The sequence below is a fragment of the Apostichopus japonicus genome, chromosome 19 (genome assembly GCF_037975245.1).
Source record: "Apostichopus japonicus isolate 1M-3 chromosome 19, ASM3797524v1, whole genome shotgun sequence".
NCBI lineage: Eukaryota > Metazoa > Echinodermata > Holothuroidea > Aspidochirotida > Stichopodidae > Apostichopus > Apostichopus japonicus.
In genome coordinates this window covers 319992-343792 of record NC_092579.1, presented here as the reverse complement: position 1 = coordinate 343792, position 23801 = coordinate 319992, and the positions used below count along the sequence as shown (strand labels likewise).

Here is a 23801-nt window from a genome sequence, read left to right as displayed (position 1 = left end):
AGTCATTCCTTTTCTTCCAGCATTTTGTTTCAGCCTTGCAAATGTTAATACCATCGTCTAAATGTGTCTTACTGTTCTATGTGTGCAGAGTTACATTTTCTAAATGTGTCCTACTGTTCTATGTGTGCAGACTTATCTTGACTGAATGTGTTCTTCTGTTCTATGCAAGAAGAATTGCATTGACTCAATGTGTCCTACTGATCTATGTGTGGAGACTTATATTGACTAAATGTGTCCTTCTGTTCTATGTGTGTAGACTTACATTGATTAAATGTGTCCTACTGCTGTATGTGTAGACTTATATTGACTAAATGTGTCCTACTGCTGTATGTGTGCAGACTTATATTGACTAAATGTGTCCTACTGCTGTATGTGTGTAGACTTATATTGACTAAATGTGTCCTTCTGTTCTATGTGTGCAGACTTACATTGATTAAATGTGTCCTACTGTTCCATGTGTGCAAACTTATATTGACTAAATGTGTCCTACTGTTCTATGTGTGTAGACATATACTGACTAAATATGTCATACTGTTCTCTGCCTGCAGACTTATATTGACTAAATATGTCCTACTGATATATGTGTGCAGACTAATCTTGACTAAATGTGTTCTTCTGTTCTATGCACGAAGACTTACATCGACTAAATGTGTCCTACTGATCTATGAATGCAGACTTATACTGACTAAATCTGTCTTACTGACCTATGTGTGCATACTCATATTGAAATGTGTCCTACTGTTCTATGTGTGCAGACTTATATTGACCAAATGTGTCTTACTGTTCTATGTGTGTAGACTTATACTGACTAAATGTGTCCTACTGTTCTATGTGTGAAGACTTATACTGACTAAATCTGTCCTACTGTTCTATGTGTGAAGACTTATACTGACTAAATATGTCCTACTGTTCTATGTGTATAGACTTATATTGACTAAATATGTCATACTGTTCCATGTGTGCAAACTTATATTGACTAAACGTGTGTTACTGTTCTATGTGTGTAGACTTATACTGACTAAATGTCATACTGATCTGTGTGCAGACTTATATTGACTAAATGTGTCCTACTGTTCTTTGTGTGCAGACATACATTGACTAAATGTGTCTTACTGTTCTATGTGTGTAGATTTATATTGACTGAATGTGTCCTACTGTTCTATGTGTTTTCACTATGATATAAAACTGCACTCAAATCCACAATGATGCTTTTCAGAGAGATGCATATTGACTGTATTTGCAAACACCTGTGCTTTCATATGTCACGTTTTAAAGCACTCGTCCTGCCAGTATCATAGCAGTATGAATATTCTCAGTCTATGAAATAAGGGTAAGATACTCTTCATACTGTCAGTACAAGTGAATTTTCTCACCTCTGATATAACTGTTAGTAATCCTTCTAATCTTGCCGCAGTGTTAAATTGACTGTTGTGGTCCTTCACATGCTCCAATAACTTGTTTACAAATGATCTATTATGGAGTGGTTCAGCCCACATTGGACCAGATATCTATAATGAAAAGGACAAATAGTTGTGTGCATTAGAGGTACAAGAGCTTTCTGCAAAAATTGTGAGTCAATAGTAGCACTATAAACATCCCTTCATAATGTTTCCTTGTAGGGATGCATTTTCAAAGTCCTACACAAGTGTTATAATGCATGAAAATTAATATCACGTCACAGTGAATGATAATGTCACCAGTGTGTGCAGCAGTACTAAAACCATCACAGTGATATTAAACACTTACATGATATCTCCCAGCACTCTGATATTAAACACTAACATGGTATCTGCCAGCACTCTCATATTAAATACTTACATGATATCTGCCAGCACTCTCATATTAAATACTTACATGATATCTGCCAGCACTCTGATATTAAACACTTACATGATATCTGTGATATTAAACACTTACATGGTACCTGCCAGCACTCTGATATTAAACACTTACATGACATCTGCCAGCACTCTGATATTAAACACTTACATGATATCTGCCAGCACTCTGATATTAAACACTATAATGGTATCTGTGATAATAAACACTTACATGTTATCTGCCAGCACTCTGCTGTTAAACACTAACATAGATAGATAGATGATTTATTCAGCCACATGCATAAAAATACAATGGAAATTGTTCAAACACTTACAGCACTCTGATATTAAACACTTACATGATATCTGTAACATTAAACACTTACATGGTATCTGCCAGCACTCTGATATTAAACACTTAAATGGTATCTGCCAGCACTCTGTTATTAAACACTTACATGATATCTGCCAGCACTCTGATATTAAACACTTACATGATATCTGCCAGCACTCTGCTATTAAACACTTACATGATATCTCTGATATTAAACACTTACATGTTATCTGCCAGCACTCTGATATTAAACACTTACATGATATCTGTGATATTAAACACTTACATGTTATCTGCCAGCACTCTGATATTAAACACTTACATGATATCTGCCAGCACTCTGCTATTAAACACTTACATGGTATCTGCCAGCACTCTCCTATTAAACACTTACATGGTATCTGCCAGCACTCTCATATTAAACACTTACATGGTATCTGCCAGCACTCTGATATTAAACACTTACATGATATCTGCCAGCACTCTGCTATTAAACACTTACATGATATCTGTGATATTAAATACTTACATGTTATGTGCCAGCACTCTGATATTAAACACTTACATGATATCTGCCAGCACTCTGATATTAAACACATGATATCTGCCAGCACTCTGATATTAAACACTTACATGGTATCTGCCAGCACTCTGATATTAAACACTTACATGACATCTGCCAGCACTCTGATATTAAACACTTACATGATATCTGCCAGCACTCTCATATTAAACACTTACATGGTATCTGCCAGCACTCTCATATTAAATACTTACATGGTATCTGCCAGCACTCTGATATTAAACACTTACATGATATCTGCCAGCACTCTGCTATTAAACACTTACATGATATCTGTGATATTAAACACTTACATGTTATCTGCCAGCACTCTGATATTAAACACTTACATGATATCTGCCAGCACTCTCCTATTAAACACTTACATGGTATCTGCCAGCACTCTCATATTAAATACTTACATGGTATCTGCCAGCACTCTGATATTAAACACTTACATGATATCTGCCTCCACAGTTATCACACCTTTCAGGCACAGTTGGTCCATTTGCTGCTGTAAACTTAGTATTCCTATCAAGTAATAATGACAAACTGTTTTAATAATTACACTTTATATTTCATTGCTACCTTTGAATACACAAAGATCTCTGTTCACAGTGACATTCAGTTTACTTGGAAGTATTTTAAATATAGATTGCATGTTTACCTAGTCAATAAATCTGTACCACACTAACATGGTGTTCAATTACACTCACAGTACCTTATTCATAATTTATATCACTGATCGCTACTGTAAAGGGATGAATGTAGCAGCGTTTAATATTCTTTCACGATTAATATAGTACAACAAGAGGAAGTGTGAGTGTGTCTATATAGATAGCATGTTTACCTAGTCAATAAATCCGTACCAGTTACATTCACAGTACCTTATTCTTAATTTATGTCACTGAATACTACTGTAAGGGATGAAAGTAATAGGGTTTAATTGAGGAAGTGTGAGGGGGGACTCTATTGGTATACCCTCATGCACATGCTTTTAAGTTACTGATATTCAGACAATATTTATTAAATACTACTACTAATATAAGAATTATGTCAAATCTGGTCTGTTTTCTAGCTTTTTGCCTTCATAAATGTTCACGCTCAATTTGCCTGTTGTTGCACATTTAGCTCTTGTTCGAAACCTGTGCTATAAGTAAGGGTTTCTATGCCTAGTAAAGAGTTGAAGTTTAGTAGAAATATGATTAAAGCTGGGGTGAGGAATCTGCAATAATGTCAGTATTTAGGGTGATGGTTGGCAGAAATGGATTGAATAATAATTGTTGACAGGGAAGAGGGAGAGGAGATTAATATAAAGATGTAAAAATTTCTCTTTTTCTATCAAATGAAAAGAAACTTTTAACCTGACATACATTTTAAAATTGTGATCACAAGCACCTGGAATGACAGCCTACTCTGTAATATTTAGGAATGAACAGATTTTAAAGGTGGAAATGGCCATATGATCGTCAGGTTTACACTAAAGAGAGCATCCCATAAATTTTTAAAATCAAGTTCAAACAATTCTGTAACAGAAAGTCAGAATGTGTCTCTGTGAGCTATGCATAATAGCATAATAATAGCATAATAATAGCATAATAGCATAATATGCATAATGCATAATAAGCCAAAATGTCACATTTCTTAAAAAAACATGGCAAACAGAGAAAGAGTTTTTTAGTATTATTTGCAACTTCTTCTGAAATACGTCTGCAAAGAGAATGAATACGAGGGAAACTTAGTTTCATTCCTAATAAGGGAGCTTGGGAGAAAACATAGACACATAGATAATTAGTTTGAGTATGTACGTACGTACAGAAAACATTTCTTTGGTTAAAACTGGTTTAAAATTAATTACCTGCCAGTGTTTACTTCAGTCTTACTCCCATTGTGTCAATGTCAATAACAAAACAACTGCAAAGTACAACATCCAACCGTGAACAAACATAAACCGTACCTAAAAAAAAAACTTAAGTTACTATGAAAATAGGGTGATGTGCAAGATTTTCAGACCTAATGAAAACATTAAAGTCAACCACATATATTTAAAAGAGACTTACCCATTAGACTTGCTTACAATCTGTCCGAATCTTTGTAAGGAAAAGTTTTCACAATAAGTGCAAATATAGACCACAGCAGTCTTTCTGTCAAAGATAAAAGGAGATTCTATCATACCCTATGCCCATCTTACAATACTCTACTTGAAGTTATAATTGGCATTAAAAGCTGTGGGACTTCTTTCTTTACAATATCTGTATAAACTAGGCCTAGTATAAACAAAAACAATTTTGAGGTTTGGATCCCAGCAAGTTCCCCTTCAAACGTGAGCTCTGAGAATGATCCCACTAAGATGTAAACTTTAATAAGTATTCCTACACAGAGCTTATCAGAGCTATCTCTTCTGATTTGTGAGGTGTCTGCTGTGATCCTTTTCAGATACCGCATCCTAAAATAAACTTGTGATACTTTATTCTATAATCGAAGAAACAAATCATATTATTGTAATTTTACTACCTACTTTGTGAATCTACTTTTATATTAAAAGTATGACTTCATTTCAATTACAATGCCTGCTATTGCTTTCATCATTTTTTTCAAAATTGCCTTATTTAAAAATTGAACAGAACAGAACATAAACATGTGGCTGAATAAATCACTGAATTATTTAGTAATAGAATTTGAAGAAAACAAACCCTATGACTAATTCCAAACATAAAATCTAACTTAAAAACTAACCTTGCAGAATGTTTAGCTTCTGCCTGTCCACTGTGAACTCTGACAAATACTCTGATGTAGAAGTCAGCACTGACACTAAGAAGAGGTTCAATGTATCTGCTGCATCTGGTTGCACTGGCTTGCAGGGTGTACAGCAGAATCCGTAAAGCCTGTCATAAGAACCATCAGTACAAATGATACAACAAAGGAAAGAAGCAAGGACATGACAAAGCTCATGAACAAAACCACACTTGAAAAGAAGATGTAGTAAACAACTTCTGTTTAACTAGTGTCAACAACATATACTTAATTTGGCACTTCAAAGCCACCTTGTATTGATTTGTCATGTTGACATATCAAGTAATCAAAGCCACCGTGTATTGATTTGTCATGTTGACATATCAAGTAATCCAAGCCACCTTGTACTGATTTGTCATGTTGACATATCAAGTAATCAAAGCCACCTTGTACTGATTTGTCATGTTGACATATCAAGTAATCAAAGCCACCGTGTATTGATTTGTCATGTTGACATATCAAGTAATCAAAGCCACCTTGTACTGATTTGTCATGTTGACATATCAAGTAATCAAAGCCACCGTGTATTGATTTGTCATGTTGACATATCAAGTAATCAAAGCCACCTTGTATTGATTTGTCATGTTGACATATCAAGTAATCAAAGCCACCTTGTACTGATTTGTCATGTTGACATATCAAGTAATCAAAGCCACCTTGTACTGATTTGTCATGTTGACATATCAAGTAATCAAAGCCACCGTGTGCTGATTTGTCATGTTGACATATCAAGTAATCAAAGCCACCTTGTACTGATTTGTCATGTTGACATATCAAGTAATCAAAGCCACCTTGTACTGATTTGTCATGTTGACATATCAAGTAATCAAAGCCACCTTGTATTGATTTGTCATGCTGACATATCAATTAATCAAAGCCACCTTGTACTGATTTGTCATGTTGACATATCAAGTAATCCAAGCCACCTTGTACTGATTTGTCATGTTGACATATCAAGTACTCAAAGCCACCTTGTTATGTTTTGTCATGTTGACATATCAAGTAATCCAAGCCACCTTGTACTGATTTGTCATGTTGACATATCAAGTAATCAAAGCTACCTTGTATTGATTTGTCATGTTGACATATCAAGTAATCAAAGCCACCTTGTACTGATTTGTCATGTTGACATATCAAGTAATCAAAGCCACCTTGTACTGATTTGTCATGTTGACATATCAAGTAATCAAAGCCACCTTGTATTGATTTGTCATGCTGACATATCAATTAATCAAAGCCACCTTGTACTGATTTGTCATGTTGACATATCAAGTAATCCAAGCCACCTTGTACTGATTTGTCATGTTGACATATCAAGTACTCAAAGCCACCTTGTTATGTTTTGTCATGTTGACATATCAAGTAATCCAAGCCACCTTGTACTGATTTGTCATGTTGACATATCAAGTAATCAAAGCTACCTTGTATTGATTTGTCATGTTGACATATCAAGTAATCAAAGCCACCTTGTACTGATTTGTCATGTTGACATATCAAGTAATCAAAGCCACCTTGTATTGATTTGTCATGTTGACATATCAAGTAATGAAAGCCACCTTGTATTGATTTGTCATGTTGACATATCAAGTAATCAAAGCCACCTTGTATTGATTTGTCATGTTGACATATCAAGTAATCAAAGCCACCTTGTATTGATTTGTCATGTTGACATATCAAGTAATCAAAGCCACCTTGTAATGTTTTGTCATGTTGACATATCAAGTAATCAAAGCCACCTTGTACTGATTTGTCATGTTGACATATCAAGTAATCAAAGCCACCTTGTACTGATTTGTCATGTTGACATATCAAGTAATCAAAGCCACCTTGTAATGTTTTGTCATGTTGACATATCAAGTAATCAATGGCAAGGAATAATTTACTGTTCAAACTTTGTGCAGCAGTTTTCAAGTTTCTGAATTTTAGCTCAGATTATAGAATACACCGTGATACATCGTTGTACTTGTACAGCAATTGATCATTTGCATGGTTTGTTGAGATGCAATATGGGATATAATTGTTCCCTGAATGTGAATGTCACAAAGAATATCACATGAATGTAAATGACATTTCCATGTAGAATTCTAAACTGTTTGTCTTCACAATTCATGTAAAATGCAATTAACACACTGAATTTTTAATGTGGGGGTTAGGGGTGGGGTTAGGGGGGACAGGTGGAGGGAGGGTGGCAGGTCCTTGTGCAATGGTTGCTATATGTAACCATGACTGGCTTGGTTGCATGTTCAGTGGTTACATACTCATAATTAAAGGAAGTCGAACAAAAAGAATCCTTACAGATGTTTGACTTAAGTTCATACTAGCATTACCAGGTTATAGTAGAAGTAAACTACTTTCATACTAGCATTACCAGGTTATGGTAGGAGTAAACTACTTTCATACTAGTATTACCAGGTTATAGTAGAAGTAAACTACTTTCATACTAGTATTACCAGGTTATGGTAGAAGTAAACTACTTTCATACTAGTATTACCAGGTTATGGTAGGAGTAAAGTACTTTCATACTAGTATTACCAGCTTATGGTAGAAGTAAACTACTTTCATACTAGTATTGCCAGGTTATGGTAGGAGTAAACTACTTTCATACTAGTATTACCAGGTTATAGTAGAAGTAAACTACTTTCATACTAGTATTACCAGGTTATGGTAGAAGTAAACTACTTTCATACTAGTATTACCAGGTTATGGTAGGAGTAAAGTACTTTCATACTAGTATTACCAGCTTATGGTAGAAGTAAACTACTTTCATACTAGTATTGCCAGGTTATGGTAGGAGTAAACTACTTTCATACTAGTATTACCAGGTTATAGTAGAAGTAAACTACTTTCATACTAGTATTACCAGGTTATGGTAGAAGTAAACTACTTTCATACTAGTATTACCAGGTTATGGTAGGAGTAAAGTACTTTCATACTAGTATTACCAGCTTATGGTAGAAGGAAACTACGTTCATACTAGTATTAACAGGTTATGGTAGACTTTCCCAATTTACAGGGTTTGCAATTTATAGTTAAATACCTAATATCTTTACCATTTCATGTGAGTAAGTAGCCTTCACAGAATATGCTCCATACTTGGTGAAGCAGGTCTCTCCATAATTACCACACAGAACAGTCATGTCTGTACATGTGACACAGAGCAGTCCACCTGGGCGCACTGCATGTACTGATGGGTCTATAAATTGCGCTGCACAGCCGTATGGATCTAAATCAATAACATCAAAATGAGAGGGATTCTGGTACATCAGTAGGCTACAGAGTTATAGAAAAAGAGACAAAAAACAAGAAATTTAACAAATATGGGAGAAAAACTTTGGAATTTGTAAGAGAGTGACCCTGTAGCATCATGTAAGAAGATGATGGGTGGGGAGAGGTGGGGGTGCTTATTAAGTGAATCAAGAGGGGAAGATGCAGTAGCTTCCCAACTGAGAAGACAAAATTGCTGCTAAATTGGTCCTTCTTTTGTAAGGAGACATTTTGAAGGATCAAAATTACCAATAAGTTGCAATTAGTTGCAATAAGTTAAAGACCAACTATGGAGACTTTTAGATGAACATAAATACCCACCATTTTGCATGTATGTAATCCTTAACTCACTCCAATTACATTGCTGTAATTAACTTTACCAATTTCGAACGTTAAATACGTGAAAAATGGGAAGAAAAGCCAGCTTTTTATGAAACCTATTTCAGACATTCCTGAAACATTCCGAAGACATCAGGTGACCATGTGACATCACTTTTTGTATACCTCACTCACAACAATACTTTTAGTGTGTAAAGTTGTATATTTGAGCTGCCAAAAACATCAATGATATTACTCCTTTTCCCCAGAAATGCCACAATTCTGCGTTGTTGGAGGTTGCATTTATACCTCACCCAACAAAAGCATCAGCTTTATTAGATTTCCTAGTAAAAGAACCGACGTAAAACGCCGCAGAGTTTGGATCAATTTTGTGAGATCCACGCGGAAAGATTTTTCAGCACCCGGAGTATCTCATGCCCATGAGTCCACATGCATGTCCCTGCCTCTGTGTATGCTGCAAATGTCTCATTCTGCGAAAATTATATACTGTCGATAGCTGTGTCAGACATAGCTAATGTGAAATTGACCCTTTCAAGTCTCCTCGTAAACAAGCTCTGGACGTCCTTACATGTAACATTATATCACGCAATTGACAGTATAATATTTACTGTAAGAGATGACCGTGTATATAACGTGCCTAGGGTAGCATTGTTAGTACATGTAGTGAGTTACAACTCACAGCATGTGTAAATGGTCACGTTAGGATTTCATCGCATTTATCTATTTCATTTGTTGTATTCCAGTATCGTGAGTTCGTGATAAATTGTGTTATATTGTCCGTTATGTTTATTCCGGCATCTGCATGGTCCAAGGAGTTGAATAGAAACAGTTCTATGTAGCGATCGGACGTTTTATTTCGTTAGTGACTGTCTTGTGATTGTGGGATGTTACTGGTCAAGGCCTGTTTCACCTAGACCTAACTCTATGGAATTACACAGAGTCACGGTAGTATTTCGCCCAGGATTGAACGAGAAACATGGATTTGGATATTCACTGCTAAATTTGGTTTACTGAAAGGATACTTTTTCTGTGTTTGTACTTTTGGATATTAAAACGAGTAAGTACTATGTTCAACTGAAGCTTAGTCATGTGCTACCCTGGTCGATTTGGGTCAGCGTCTTCTAGTAGTTGTTCGTTTATGTTTAGTGTCTTTTTGGTAATTCGTTGACAGTAACGTAAGCCATTCTCCCGTCACATATCACGCATGAGGCATCTTTTAGGTTTATTCTTCTGTTCAGTTTAAGGTATCTTGCCATCAAATTATATTATGGAATCGCCAAGCTGCTTGCATGTTCTACAGTATATTGTATTGACGCTCTGCTATGTAAAAAATGCTTCCATTTGAGTGGAAATTTTGCTAATAAAATAACCAATTTAACTAAATTTTCTTCTTAAAATTGTCTTAAACTATTTGTTTACCTTCATGTGTTCTTGTTTTAGCTAACAGCTTTTCAAACGCTCGAAATTGGAAGTCAAATACAGTACAATTGTTCGCTATCTGTGTATAAACAGTGCCTATATCAGCGTTTGATTTTCGCGGTATACAAACAATGACGTCACACGGTGACCAGAGGCTCCTTGGGTCAATCTCTGTTTTCAGACATTCCAGAGGTTCATGTCACGTGACTACCCAAAATGTCCATTTTCGTGGTCCTTTTTGATGTGTTATAGTAGGTTTTCGAAGATTATTTTTTACACATGTTGATTATGGGTATGTTAACTCCCAAATTAATGGAAAGTCCCCCCAAAAAAATTTGTCTCCATACTTGGTCTTTAATATATACTGACCATGCATCAGCTTGACTAGCATTCACAATCGCCTCTAAATGGTTATGAGCAATGTTCCTCTTCATGGCTTCCACCGCCTCAGCAGCAATGTCATTGGTTATTATGTTTTTAACTCCAGGGATTTCTTTAGCATACCGGATGGAACGTAACCCTGATGCTGCCAAGGCCTCTAAAACATGGATTCCTTCCTACAGGAAAGAAACAAATAGCATTTCAAACTCTAAATGTCTGGTTCAAAGTCAATATAGTTTTGCTGGGTTGGACATACCCAATTGTATTTTGTTAGTTTTATTAGCTCCCCTTGTTTATTAGTTTCCTATTGTGACTATCACAAATAGACTCAAGCAAGAGGGACAAAATGTGCCAAATTGAAAACAATTGCACATGGCTAGTGTTTGACACCTTTGTTGTGTCACTACATCATTAACACTACATTCAGTCTCATTACAACGTAGCGTATCTTATTACAAAGTACTTCAAACTCTCACCTTTCAATAAGCTAAGCCCTAATAATGGGAATATTCCGGTGGCAATAAAAAAAATCATAGAAGATTTCAGTATCTTTATGTCAATAACCAACACCACATCCTGATACCACTTTTCATGGGAAAGATATGAATTTGTCATATTTGGTGATATTTTATGAATGCATCTGGTAACAGCTTAGTGAATGATGTCACATTTGATTCATTCATTTCTTCACGAGGGAAAATAATATTTCTACAACTTCTAAAATTTGCCTTTTCTATGTAATTCTAAATACAGAGAGAACATCAATTGACAGTGAAGGAAACATTCCAAATGTATCAAAAGTTTCAAGAATAAATCAATAGGGTTATAATTTAAGGAAAGTAATTTGCTTTTGAAGATCAAGTGAATTCTTGGATTAAGAAAGGGCTTGGCCAGCATAAATAGATATACAGTATGCATCTCTTTTCTGTTTATTGAACTATCACAAAATTATTACATAAAAATTACTCAAAATTGTGCGATTTACTGCTTTCTATCATTTTTAATGAAAGATGATGTTCGGGATGCCACACACAGTTACATACTGCACAATCATATTCTATAACTGTACACTTTTGCCATTACATCACTTAACACAATATGCATCCCAAGAAAGGTGGCCTTTAACATGATTTCAAAATGGAAGACAATAACTCCAGGATATGAGAAGATGACATGGGCTGATAGTCATAACCATGTTTCAAGCTTGGGAGAAAGTCTGCAGATTACATATTTCACTATGATGATATTCATAAATAAACACAGTATACTACGTAGGCCTAAATTTTCAATACAAATAGTTGAAGCTGGCCACATCACATTAACTACATTGTTAGCACACAGGGGCGTAGCGAGCGGGGGGGGTGTGGGGGGTGTCACACCCCCCCAATAATTTGGTCGCTGTCGGCAAATTTTGGGTCTGTCGGCAAAAGAAGAAAAGGTGAAGAGAGCGGAAGGGGAAGAAAGAAGGAAAGCTGAATAGAGAAAAGGAGAACGGGAGCTTCTTCCATGCCAAATTTGACTTAAAATATGCACCAGATTGCATCTAAGGACGTTTCAAAACTAAAAATTTTCCAAACGGGAGGGGTAGACCCCCTACCCTTAGACCCCTCCCCCATTTCAGTCACCACTTCCAGATCCATCGGCAAATCAAATTTGACTTAAAATATGCACCAGATTGCATCTAACGACGTTTCAAAACTAAAAATTTTCCAAAGGAGAGGGGGACACCCCCTCCCCTTAGACCCCTCCCCATTTCAGTCACCACTTCCAGATCCATCGGCAAATCAAATTTGACTTAAAATATGCACCAGATTGCATCTAAGGACGTTTCAAACTAAAAATTTTCCAAAGGAGAGGGGGACACCCCCTCCCCTTAGACCCCTCCCCCATTTCAGTCACCACTTCCAGATCCATCGGCAAATCAAATTTGACTTAAAATATGCCCCAGATTGCATCTAAGGACGTTTCAAAACTAAACATTTTCCAAAGGGGAGGGGGACACCCCCTCCCCTTAGACCCCTCCCCCATTTCAGTCACCACTTCCAGATCCATCGGCAAATCAAATTTGACTTAAAATATGCCCCAGATTGCATCTAAGGACGTTTCAAAACTAAAAATTTTCCAAAAGGGCAGGGGGACACCCCCTCCCCTTAGACCCCTCTCCAATTTCAGTCACCAATTCCAGATCCGTCGGCAAATCAAATTTGACTTCAAATATACACCAGATTGCATCTAAGGACGTTTCAAAACTAAAACTTTTCCAAAGGAGAGGGGGACACCCCCTCCCCTTAGACCCCTCCCCCATTTCAGTCACCACTTCCAGATCCGTCGGCAAATCAAATTCTCCACACCCCCCCAACAAAAACCCCTTCGCTACGCCCCTGTTAGCAAAGTAGTAAATGTATATAGGAATACGATTAAATTCATAAAGTATATAGAAGCCAATACATTACACTTCTAAAAAGGTAAACTTGGTGTAATGGTGGAAACTAGAAATAGAGTACAGTAGCATTTAACCTCAAGAATACTGAGGCAAAACTTGGATCAAACTCAGTAATCTGGATAGAACATCAAAGGTGGAAGCCATTATGGTCAATGAGTACATACAATTTTTCTCAACATAGGGGATTACACAAACTATTCTCAACATGGGATTACACACAACTATTCCCAACATAGGGATGACACACAACTATTCTCAACATAGGGATGACACACAACTATTCTCAACATAAGCATGACACACAACTATTCTCAACATAAGCATGACACACAAACTATCTTAACATAGGTGATTACACACAACTATTCCCAACATAGGGATTACACACAACTTTTCCCAAAATAGGGATTACACACAACTATTCCCAACATAGGGATAACACAACTATTCCCAACATAGGGATGAAACACAACTATTCTCAACATAGGGATTACACACAACTATTCCCAACATAAGCATGACACACAACTATTCTCAACATATGCGTGACATACAACTATTCCTAACATAAGGGATTACACACAACTATTCTCAACATAGGGATGAAACACAACTATTCTCAACATAGGGATTGCAAACAACTATTCCCAACATAAGGGATTACACACAACTATTCCCAACATAAGCATGACACACAACTATCCCTAACATAGGGTTTACACACAACTATTCCTAACATAAGGGATTACACACAACTATTCCTAACATAGGGATTACACACAACTATTCCCAACATAAGGGATTACACACAACTATTCCCAACATAGGGATTACACACATCTATTCCTAAGATAGGGATGACACACAACTATTCTCAACATAGGGATGACACACAACTATTCCTAACATAGGGATGACACACAACTATTCCAAACATAGGGATTACACACAACTATTCCCAACATAAGGGATTACACACAACTATTCCTAACATAGGGATTACACACAACTATTCCCAACATAAGGGATTACACACAACTATTCCCAACATAGAGATTACACACATCTATTCCTAAGATAGGGATGACACACAACTATTCTCAACATAGGGATGACACACAACTATTCCTAACATAGGGATGACACACAACTATTCCAAACATAGGGATTACACACAACTATTCCCAACATAAGCATGACACACAACTATTCTCAACATAAGCATGACATACAACTATTCCTAACATAAGGGATTACACACAACTATTCCTAACATAGGGATGAAACACAACTATTCTCAACATAGGGATGACACACAACTATTCTCAACATAGGGATTACACACAACTATTCCTAACATAAGCATGACACACAACTATTCCTAACATAGTGATGACACACAACTATTCCTAACATAGGGATTACACACAACTATTCCTAACATAGGGATTACACACAACTATCTCAAGATAAGGGATTACACACAACTATCTCAAGATGACAACATTTCTGTTCAATCAACCAAAATCAGCTGCAGTGGTTGTCCAGCAACGACAAAATTCAGATTACATTATAACTAAGTACCCCTGGATAGGTAGAATGATAAATTGGTTTACTCTCCATCCCTTTGGAGATTAGTGGTAGGCTTATGATCCACATGAAGGGGAATTTTAATGGCCCAAAGTTGGTGTTCTATTTACCAAACCTACACATCTCTCTTACAGTGTATATATTGACATTTGTTCTTTGTTATTTTGTTACCTTTTTCGGACACCCACAAACTATCACCTGGATGTTCTACAAAATTTGCCTTGTAAACTGCAGATTGCTTACTAGACATTATGTTGGATGTTACATCTATAACTCACAGTGAAGAGCATATTAACTGTTACTATAGATATTTTTGGCAGCTGTTCTATCAGACGTACCTCACATTTCACCCCTGCATGAACGGCAGGGTCTCCGCATCCACCATCCTCTTCCTCTGGTGCTCCTTCTGCTGTCGTTGTACTTTCTCCTTGGCCATGCTGACCCTCACCCTCTGTTACAGACATTTCTTTGTGTACGGATTCAACTTCCTTCATATTTTCAGCAAAGGACACTGTGATCATGATTAAAAGAATACCGCTGATTTATCACAGACTACCACAAAGACAGCATGCAAAAATATGTTCTTATCTGATTTAAAGGTTGGAGGAGATTATGACATTTGTGAATTAACCAAAACCTAAAATTTGGAAAAGTCTGAAACTGGTTGTGACATCAAAGATTCAATTTATCTAGACTACCCAAGCTATTTCAAAGATCTAATTTGCTGAGTCCCATCGCCAAAGCAGCCTTTCTACCCATTTTATGCATTATCTGCCTTTATATGTAAAAGGAAAGACTAGTTAAATTTGGGGTGGACTGCTGCGGTAACTGTGATGTTTGAATGGTAAACTTGTATATTTTGAAGGGAGGTCCTGAAAACATCATTTGTGATCAGTTAAATAAGAGGAGAGGTTTGCCGGGTTTGAACCCTATTTTTCAGTTACCATAAAAACAGAAATCAAGGCAAGATCATTGTTAGGATATTTACTTAGAATAGTTCCAGCAGTCTTGTCTTGTTCACTTGTAATAAGAACCGTCACTCCATATATGTATAAATGTTATAACTGGAATGAACACAAGTTAATCCAGTATATGCAATCTGAAGTTTATCAATGCATGCCTACCTTTAATGCCTTTTGAATTAAGGAATTCTTCTGTGAACATTCTGATCACTGAAACACTGAAACAAAATGACCAAAAGCACTTTATATATAGTTTTTTAACTGTTCTAAATTTCTAATTCACTAAAATTTCAATTGTATTATATATAATTGAAATAGTATATTAGAATATATATATATATATATTCCAGTTTTTCTAGATGTGTTAAAATGCCAAGAGTACGCTTCATGTGCAAAACCAGTTTTGAAGTATATAGTGTCCTTCAAAACAGGACTGAACACCTGTGTGGACCAAACTTAAATGACATCACAACAGCAAATGTCAACTGCAGTCATTGAACATACGAGAGGAGTATTTCAAAAGTGATGTCATTGAAACAATATAGTGATGTCAACTGACCACTATTTTCCATAATTTTCAACACAAGATTGTCCAACAAGCATCAATGTCTGGGAATTCTTAATGAGTCAAGGCGAAGAGTAACAGTCTGAAAATGTTCAGACATTAGATCCCATGTAATTGAATATCTTGATTAAAGAATAATGGATCCTTTTTGTTAGCCTGACTTGAACCTGTCTTTCAAATGGTTTCTACTACTAAAAAGTGGGAAAGGAAATTTATGACAAACCCCTTTTTATACTGTACCTTAGATCACGATTGAATTCCTGTACAGGGTTATAAAATACCGTTCTTGTAAACAGAACCTCTGCCTTGCCCTCTTTCACAACTTCACATCCACCCTTGATTGCTGAAATGAAGTAAACATAATCCGCAAACTAGATATTGATCTCAATCATCTATAAAATCAATTATAAAATTATTACAGTTGTGAGTATTGTGTTTATATGTGGTAGTAGTACTACTATAAAGCTGTATATTGAGTTTGAATGAGACTAGAATGATGAACTCAGTATTGTGTTTATATGTGATAGTACTACTATAAAGCTGTATATTGAGTTCAATGGAGACTAGAATGATGAACTCAGTATTGTGTTTATATGTGATAGTACTACTATAAAGCTGTATATTGAGTTTGAATGAGACTAGAATGATGAACTCAGTATTGTGTTTATATGTGATAGTACTACTATAAAGCTGTATATTGAGTTTGAATGAGACTAGAATGATGAACTCAGTATTGTGTTTATATGTGGTAGTACTACTATAAAGCTGTATATTGAGTTCAATGGAGACTAGAATGATGAACTCAGTATTGTGTTTATATGTGATAGTACTACTATAAAGCTGTATATTGAGTTTGAATGAGACTAGATTGACTCAGTATTGTGTTTATATGTGATAGTACTACTGTAAAGCTGTATATTGAGTATAAGGAGACTAGAATGATGAACTCAGTATTGTGTTTATATGTGGTAGTAGTACTTCTATAAAGCTGTATATTGAGTTTGAATGAGACTAGAATGATGAACTCAGTATTGTGTTTATATGTGATAGTACTACTATAAAGCTGTATATTGAGTTCAATGGAGACTAGAATGATGAACTCAGTATTGTGTTTATATGTGATAGTACTACTATAAAGCTGTATATTGAGTTTGAATGAGACTAGAATGATGAACTCAGTATTGTGTTTATATGTGATAGTACTACTATAAAGCTGTATATTGAGTTTGAATGAGACTAGAATGATGAACTCAGTATTGTGTTTATATGTGATAGTACTACTGTAAAGCTGTATATTGAGTATAAGGAGACTAGAATGATGAACTCAGTATTGTGTTTATATGTGATAGTACTACTGTAAAGCTGTATATTGAGTATAAGGAGACTAGAATGATGAACTCAGTATTGTGTTTATATGTGGTAGTAGTACTTCTATAAAGCTTTATATTGAGTTTGAATGAGACTAGAATGGTAAACTCGATATTGTGTTTATATGTGATGGTACTACTATAAAGCTTTATATTGAGTTTGAATAAGACTGGAATGATGAACTCAGTATTGTGTTTATATGTGATGGTACTACTATAAAGCTTTTTATATTGAGTTTGAATATGACTGGAATGATGAACTCAGTATGATGTTTATATGTGATGGTACTACTATAAAGCTTTATATTGAGTTTGAATAAGACTGGAATGATGAACTCAGTATTGTGTTTATATGTGATGGTACTACTATAAAGCTTTATATTGAGTTTGAATAAGACTGGAATGATGAACTCAGTATTGTGTTTATATGTGATGGTACTACTATAAAGCTTTATATATTGAGTTTGAATATGACTGGAATGATGAACTCAGTATGATGTTTATATGTGATGGTACTACTATAAAGCTTTATATTGAGTTTGAATAAGACTGGAATGATGAACTCAGTATTGTGTTTATATGTGATGGTACTACTATAAAGCTTTATATATTGAGTTTGAATATGAGACTGGAATGATGAACTCAGTATATATTGTGTTTATATGTGGTAGTACTACTATAAAGCTGTATACTGAGTTTGAATGAGACTAGAATGATGAACTCAGTATTGTGTTTATATGTGGTAGTACTACTATAAAGCTTTATATTGAGTTTGAATATGAGACTGGAATGATGAACTCAGTATTGTGTTTATATGTGATAGTACTACTATAAAGCTGTATATTGACTATAAGGAGACTAGAATGATGAACTCAGTATTGTGTTTATATGTGGTAGTACTACTATAAAGCTGTATCGAGTTTGAATGAGACCAGAATGGTAAACTCAGTATTGTGTTTATATGTGATAGTACTACTATAATGCTGTATCGAGTTTGAATGAGACCAGAATGGTAAACTCAGTATTGTGTTTATATGTGATAGTACTACTATAATGCTGTATCGAGTTTGAATGAGACCAGAATGGTAAACTCAGTATTGTGTTTATATGTGATAGTACTACTATAAAGCTGTATATTGAGTATAAGGAGACTAGAATGGTAAACTCAGTATTGTGTTTATATGTGATAGTACTACTATAAAGCTTTATATTGAGTTTGAATGAGACCAGAATGGTAAACTCAGTATTGTGTTTATATGTGATAGTACTACTATAAAGCTTTATATTGAGTTTGAATGAGACCAGAATGGTAAACTCAGTATTGTGTTTATATGTGATAGTACTACTATAAAGCTGTATATTGAGTATAAGGAGACTAGAATGGTAAACTCAGTATTGTGTTTATATGTGATAGTACTACTATAAAGCTTTATATTGAGTTTGAATGAGACCAGAATGGTAAACTCAGTATTGTGTTTATATGTGATAGTAGTACTACTATAAAGCTACTACAATAAATTATGAACTCAGTATTGTCTTTGATACATTGCTAGAACTTTTCATTTTGGTAGTTATGTTTTCTTCATTAAGAACTATAAGTTCATAACATATAAAGTGGAAGGTAATTCTCACTTTACTTTTATGGTTGGAATGTACCAACTTCACGCAACTCAAATTAACAGCATTCATTCCAAAATCAAAATCAAAAACTAATTATTGTATGCCACCAACACTAATGAACTGTTGGTTTGTTACAATTTTACAAATATGAATGACAAAAATACCAGCACAAAAATAACTGAACAGAGGAAGGCCTATGTGTATTTGGTGCAACTGCATAAATAATGTACATCTTAATATTTATAAGTCTTGATCTATGCAATCAGTTGATCATTTAGTGCTGATCACTGTTGTTTACTTCCAATGCATACCTGCAGACATGATGCAATCAAGTATAGTGACGTTGTATTCTCTTCTGCTCAGGTAAGACCTTGTGGTAGAGATTGTTTTAAGTATGAGGGAGACAGGCTGAAAAACCATCAGGCTCTCGAATTCCTGTAAATGATAATCAGTAGCTGACAGTTAAATACTTTCATACTATTAAGTAGTAAATGGACCAATGTGAAGAAACCTTCCATATTTAATAATGCAGAGTTGCCCTGTGAATTGCAAAAGCTTCAGAAATACGACAAGCATTAAGATCAAGATATACGAAGTGCCATTAGACATGCATGGTGTTTAACGATCAACCCCATTAGACATGCATGGTGTTTAACGAACAACCCCATTAGACATGCATGGTGTTTAACGAACAACCCCATTAGACATGCGTGGTGTTTAACGAACAACCCCATTAGACATGCGTGGTGTTTAACGAACAACCCCATTAGACATGCGTGGAGTTTAACGAACAACCCCATTAGACATGCGTGGTGTTTAACGAACAACCCCATTAGACATGCGTGGTGTTTAACGAACAACCCCATTAGACATGCGTGGTGTTAAACGAACAACCCCATTAGACATGCGTGGTGTTTAACGAACAACCCCATTAGACATGCGTGGTGTTTAACGAACAACCCCATTAGACATGCATGGTGTTAAACGAACAACCCCATTAGACATGCGTGGTGTTTAACGAACAACCCCATTAGACATGCGTGGTGTTTAACGAACAACCCCATTAGACATGCGTGGTGTTTAACAAACAATCCCATTAGACATACATGATCCTTAAGGAACAATCCCATATAAGAGATTAAGACATACGTATTACGTAGTGCTTAACGAACAATCCCATTAGACATGCATGCATATCGAAAAATCCCATTAGATATAAGTGCTTAACAAACAATCCCATTAGACATGCATGCTTATCGAAAAATCCAATATAAGAGAATAAGACATTCGTAGTGCTTAACAAACAATCCCAATTTGACATGCATGCATATCGAACAATCCCATTAGATATAAGTGGTATTTAAGGAGCAAAGCCCATTAGACATACGTAGTGCTTAACGAACAACCCCATTAGACATACGTGGTGTTTAAGGAGCAAAGCCCATTAGACATACATGGTGTTTAACAAACAACCCCATTAGACATACATGGTGTTTAAGGAGCAAAGCCCATTAGACATACGTAGTGCTTACCGAACAACCCCATTAGCAGGGGCGGCGATCTGTTTCAAATATTGGGGGGGACATTTGCTTGGATGCAGGCGAATTACTATCAAAGCGGAGCGCCACCATTGGTTGGCGCGCAGCGTACAAGAAAATTTCTGGTTTTGATAGCCCCCCAGATCACCGGAAATGGCACTTCTCGGGCTTGAAACTGACCAACCATATGTACACTTTTGCCTGAGAACAAAGTTTTTCCTAATAGTTTTTTTTTCATTCATAACCTTTTTTCAAGATTGTCACCAGTCACACATCATGTTCGACCTCATTGCATCTCCTGTGGATCATTGCTTTTTTAGGTAATTCTACGTAACGCCCCACAATCAGCCCCACTTTTCAAGGTTTTAAGCCCATTATTTGTTCAGAATTTGAATAATAAATTCACTTCAAAACATACCCATAATGTTGTACAAAATTTCATCTATGGACAACCAATATAGAAAAAAAAACCTCAACCCCTAACAGACCGGTCAAAATTGCACGAGTAGAGGGAAATATAATGAAGAATGTTGGTCTAGGAATTTTCGAAAATTCAGACACAGTTAAATTATTGGTGTACAAATATTAAAACCTCTTATAACGGCTACTATAAAACTTTGATATCATAAAAAAAATACCCAAAAAATATGCTCGAGGGGGAGGGCGGTCTCCACCCTTCATCCCCCCTCCCTTGGCTACGCACCTGCAGTTAGAAATCTTGTAGGAAAGAGGCCAAATAGAAACCCGGTGAACCCATATCAATGTGGATCATATACGTACTTACACAAAGATGCAAACCAAATTTCATTACGGATGCGGTCCGTCTAGCTATTCATTTCGAAAAAAAGTAAAAACTACTTTCGGTCATATATATAGTAACAAATTGTGACACGGTTAGACAGGCGCCTTGCGAGGAATTTGCCAAGAGAGGGGCAAAGCTTGTACCCAGACTTTCTAAGCGTATCGCCCCCATTAGTTTACACGAAGCGCAAAAGAAAATTTTGGCCGAAAATGCCTCCCAGATCGCTGGAAATGGCACTTCCCAGGCCTTGTAAGTTGCATCTAAGCATTTTCTATTTTGAAATTACTAGCGATGTCATAAAAAAAATACAAAACATATGCTTAAAAAAACTATGCCACCAAATATTGGGGGGGATATTAGATACTATATCCCCCCCACCTAAAATATTGGGGGGGACATGTCCCCCCGTCCCCCCCATGATCGCCGCCCATGCCCATTAGACATACGTGGTGTTTAAGGAGCAAAGCCCATTAGACATACATGGTGTTTAACAAACAACCCCATTAGACATACATGGTGTTTAAGGAGCAAAGCCCATTAGACATACGTAGTGCTTACCGAACAACCCCATTAGACATACGTGGTGTTTAAGGAGCAAAGCCCATTAGACATACATGGTGTTTAACAAACAATCCCATTATACATGTGTGGTGTTTAACGAACAATGCTACGAGTACTTTCTGTTCTCTATCATGTTGTACGTGCTTTTTAGCCAACTATCACTAGTGTTTTAGCTAGGGTTAGACACTTTTGAGCCGTTTCGAGATAGTTTTGAGAGCACCCCTAGATTAGAGGAGCATGGCAGTTGTTTCTGTCACTTGATTAGAGGAGCATGACAGTTGCTTCTGTCACTTGATAAGAGGGACATGACAGTTGTTGCTGTCACTTGATTAGAGGGGCATGGCAGTTGTTGCTGTCACTTGATTAGAGGGGCATGGCAGTTGTTGCTGTCACTTGATTAGAGGGGCATGGCAGTTGTTTCTGAGACTGATTTGAGGGACATGGCAGTTGTTTCTGTCACTTGATTCCAAGAGCATGGCAGTTGTTGCTGTCACTTGATTAGAGGGGCATGGCAGTTGTTTCTGAATTTTGATAAGAGGGGCATGGCAATTGTTTGTCACTTGATTAGAGGGGCATGGCAGTTGTTTCTGAAACTGACTTGAGGGACATGGCAGTTGTTTCTGTCACTTGATGAGAGGGGCATGGCAGTTGTTTCTGTCACTTGATTTGAGGGGCATAGCAGTAGTTGCTGTCACTTGATTATAGAAGGGCCTGGCAGTTGTTTCTGAAACTTGATTCAGGGACATGGCAGTTGTTTCTGTCACTTGATTCCAAGGGCATTGCAGTTGTTGCTGTCACTTGATTAGATGGGCATGGCAGTTGTTGCTGTCACCTGATTAGAGGGGCATTTCAGTTGTCGCTGTCACTTGATGGGAGGGGCATGGCAGTTGTTGCTTTCACTAGATGAGAGGGGCATGGAAGTTGTTTCTGTCACTTGATAAGAGGAACATGGCAGTTATTGCTGTCACTTGATTCAAGGGGCATGGCAGTTTTTTCTGAAACTTGATTCAGGGACATGGCAGTTGTTTCTGTCACTTGATTCCAAGGGCATTGCAGTTGTTGCTGTCACTTGATTAGATAGGCATGGCAGTAGTTGCTGTCACTTGAATCAAGGGGCATTTCAGTTGTTGCTGTCACTTGATGGGAGAGACATGGCAGTTGTTGCTGTCACTTGATTCGAGGGGCATGGCAGTTGTTGCTGTAACTTGATGAGATGGGCATGGCAGTTGTTGCTATCACTTGATTAGAGGGGCATTTCAGTTGTCGCTGTCACTTGATGGGAGGGGCATGGCAGTTGTTGCTATCACTTGAAAGAGGGCCATGGCAGTTGTTGCTATCACTTGAAAGAGGGCCATGGCAGTTGTTGCTGTTACTTGATGAGAGGGACATTGCAGTTGTTACTGTCACTTGATTCGAGGGGCAAGGCAGTTGTTTCTGAAAC

At 36.5% G+C, this 23801-nt stretch overlaps 1 protein-coding gene across 9 annotated transcripts in view; it reads right to left on the bottom strand.

Annotated features, from left to right (window-relative positions):
- Window positions 1-23801, bottom strand: part of LOC139959409 (tRNA (guanine(26)-N(2))-dimethyltransferase-like) — a 40622-nt gene that overhangs the window by 11391 nt on the left and 5430 nt on the right. For all 9 annotated transcript variants that reach the window (XM_071956997.1, XM_071956996.1, XM_071956998.1 and 6 more), the window contains exons 2-11: window positions 19771-19894; window positions 16713-16815; window positions 16070-16125; window positions 15284-15456; window positions 10901-11088; window positions 8560-8779; window positions 5453-5601; window positions 4777-4860; window positions 3175-3247; window positions 1374-1508 (exon numbers count right to left, since the gene is read on the bottom strand). In XM_071956997.1, coding sequence (XP_071813098.1) covers window positions 1374-1508; window positions 3175-3247; window positions 4777-4860; window positions 5453-5601; window positions 8560-8779; window positions 10901-11088; window positions 15284-15456; window positions 16070-16125; window positions 16713-16815; window positions 19771-19879 — 1290 coding nt within the window. In that variant the 5' untranslated portion in view covers window positions 19880-19894. The remainder of the gene's footprint in view (window positions 1-1373; window positions 1509-3174; window positions 3248-4776; window positions 4861-5452; window positions 5602-8559; window positions 8780-10900; window positions 11089-15283; window positions 15457-16069; window positions 16126-16712; window positions 16816-19770; window positions 19895-23801) is intronic.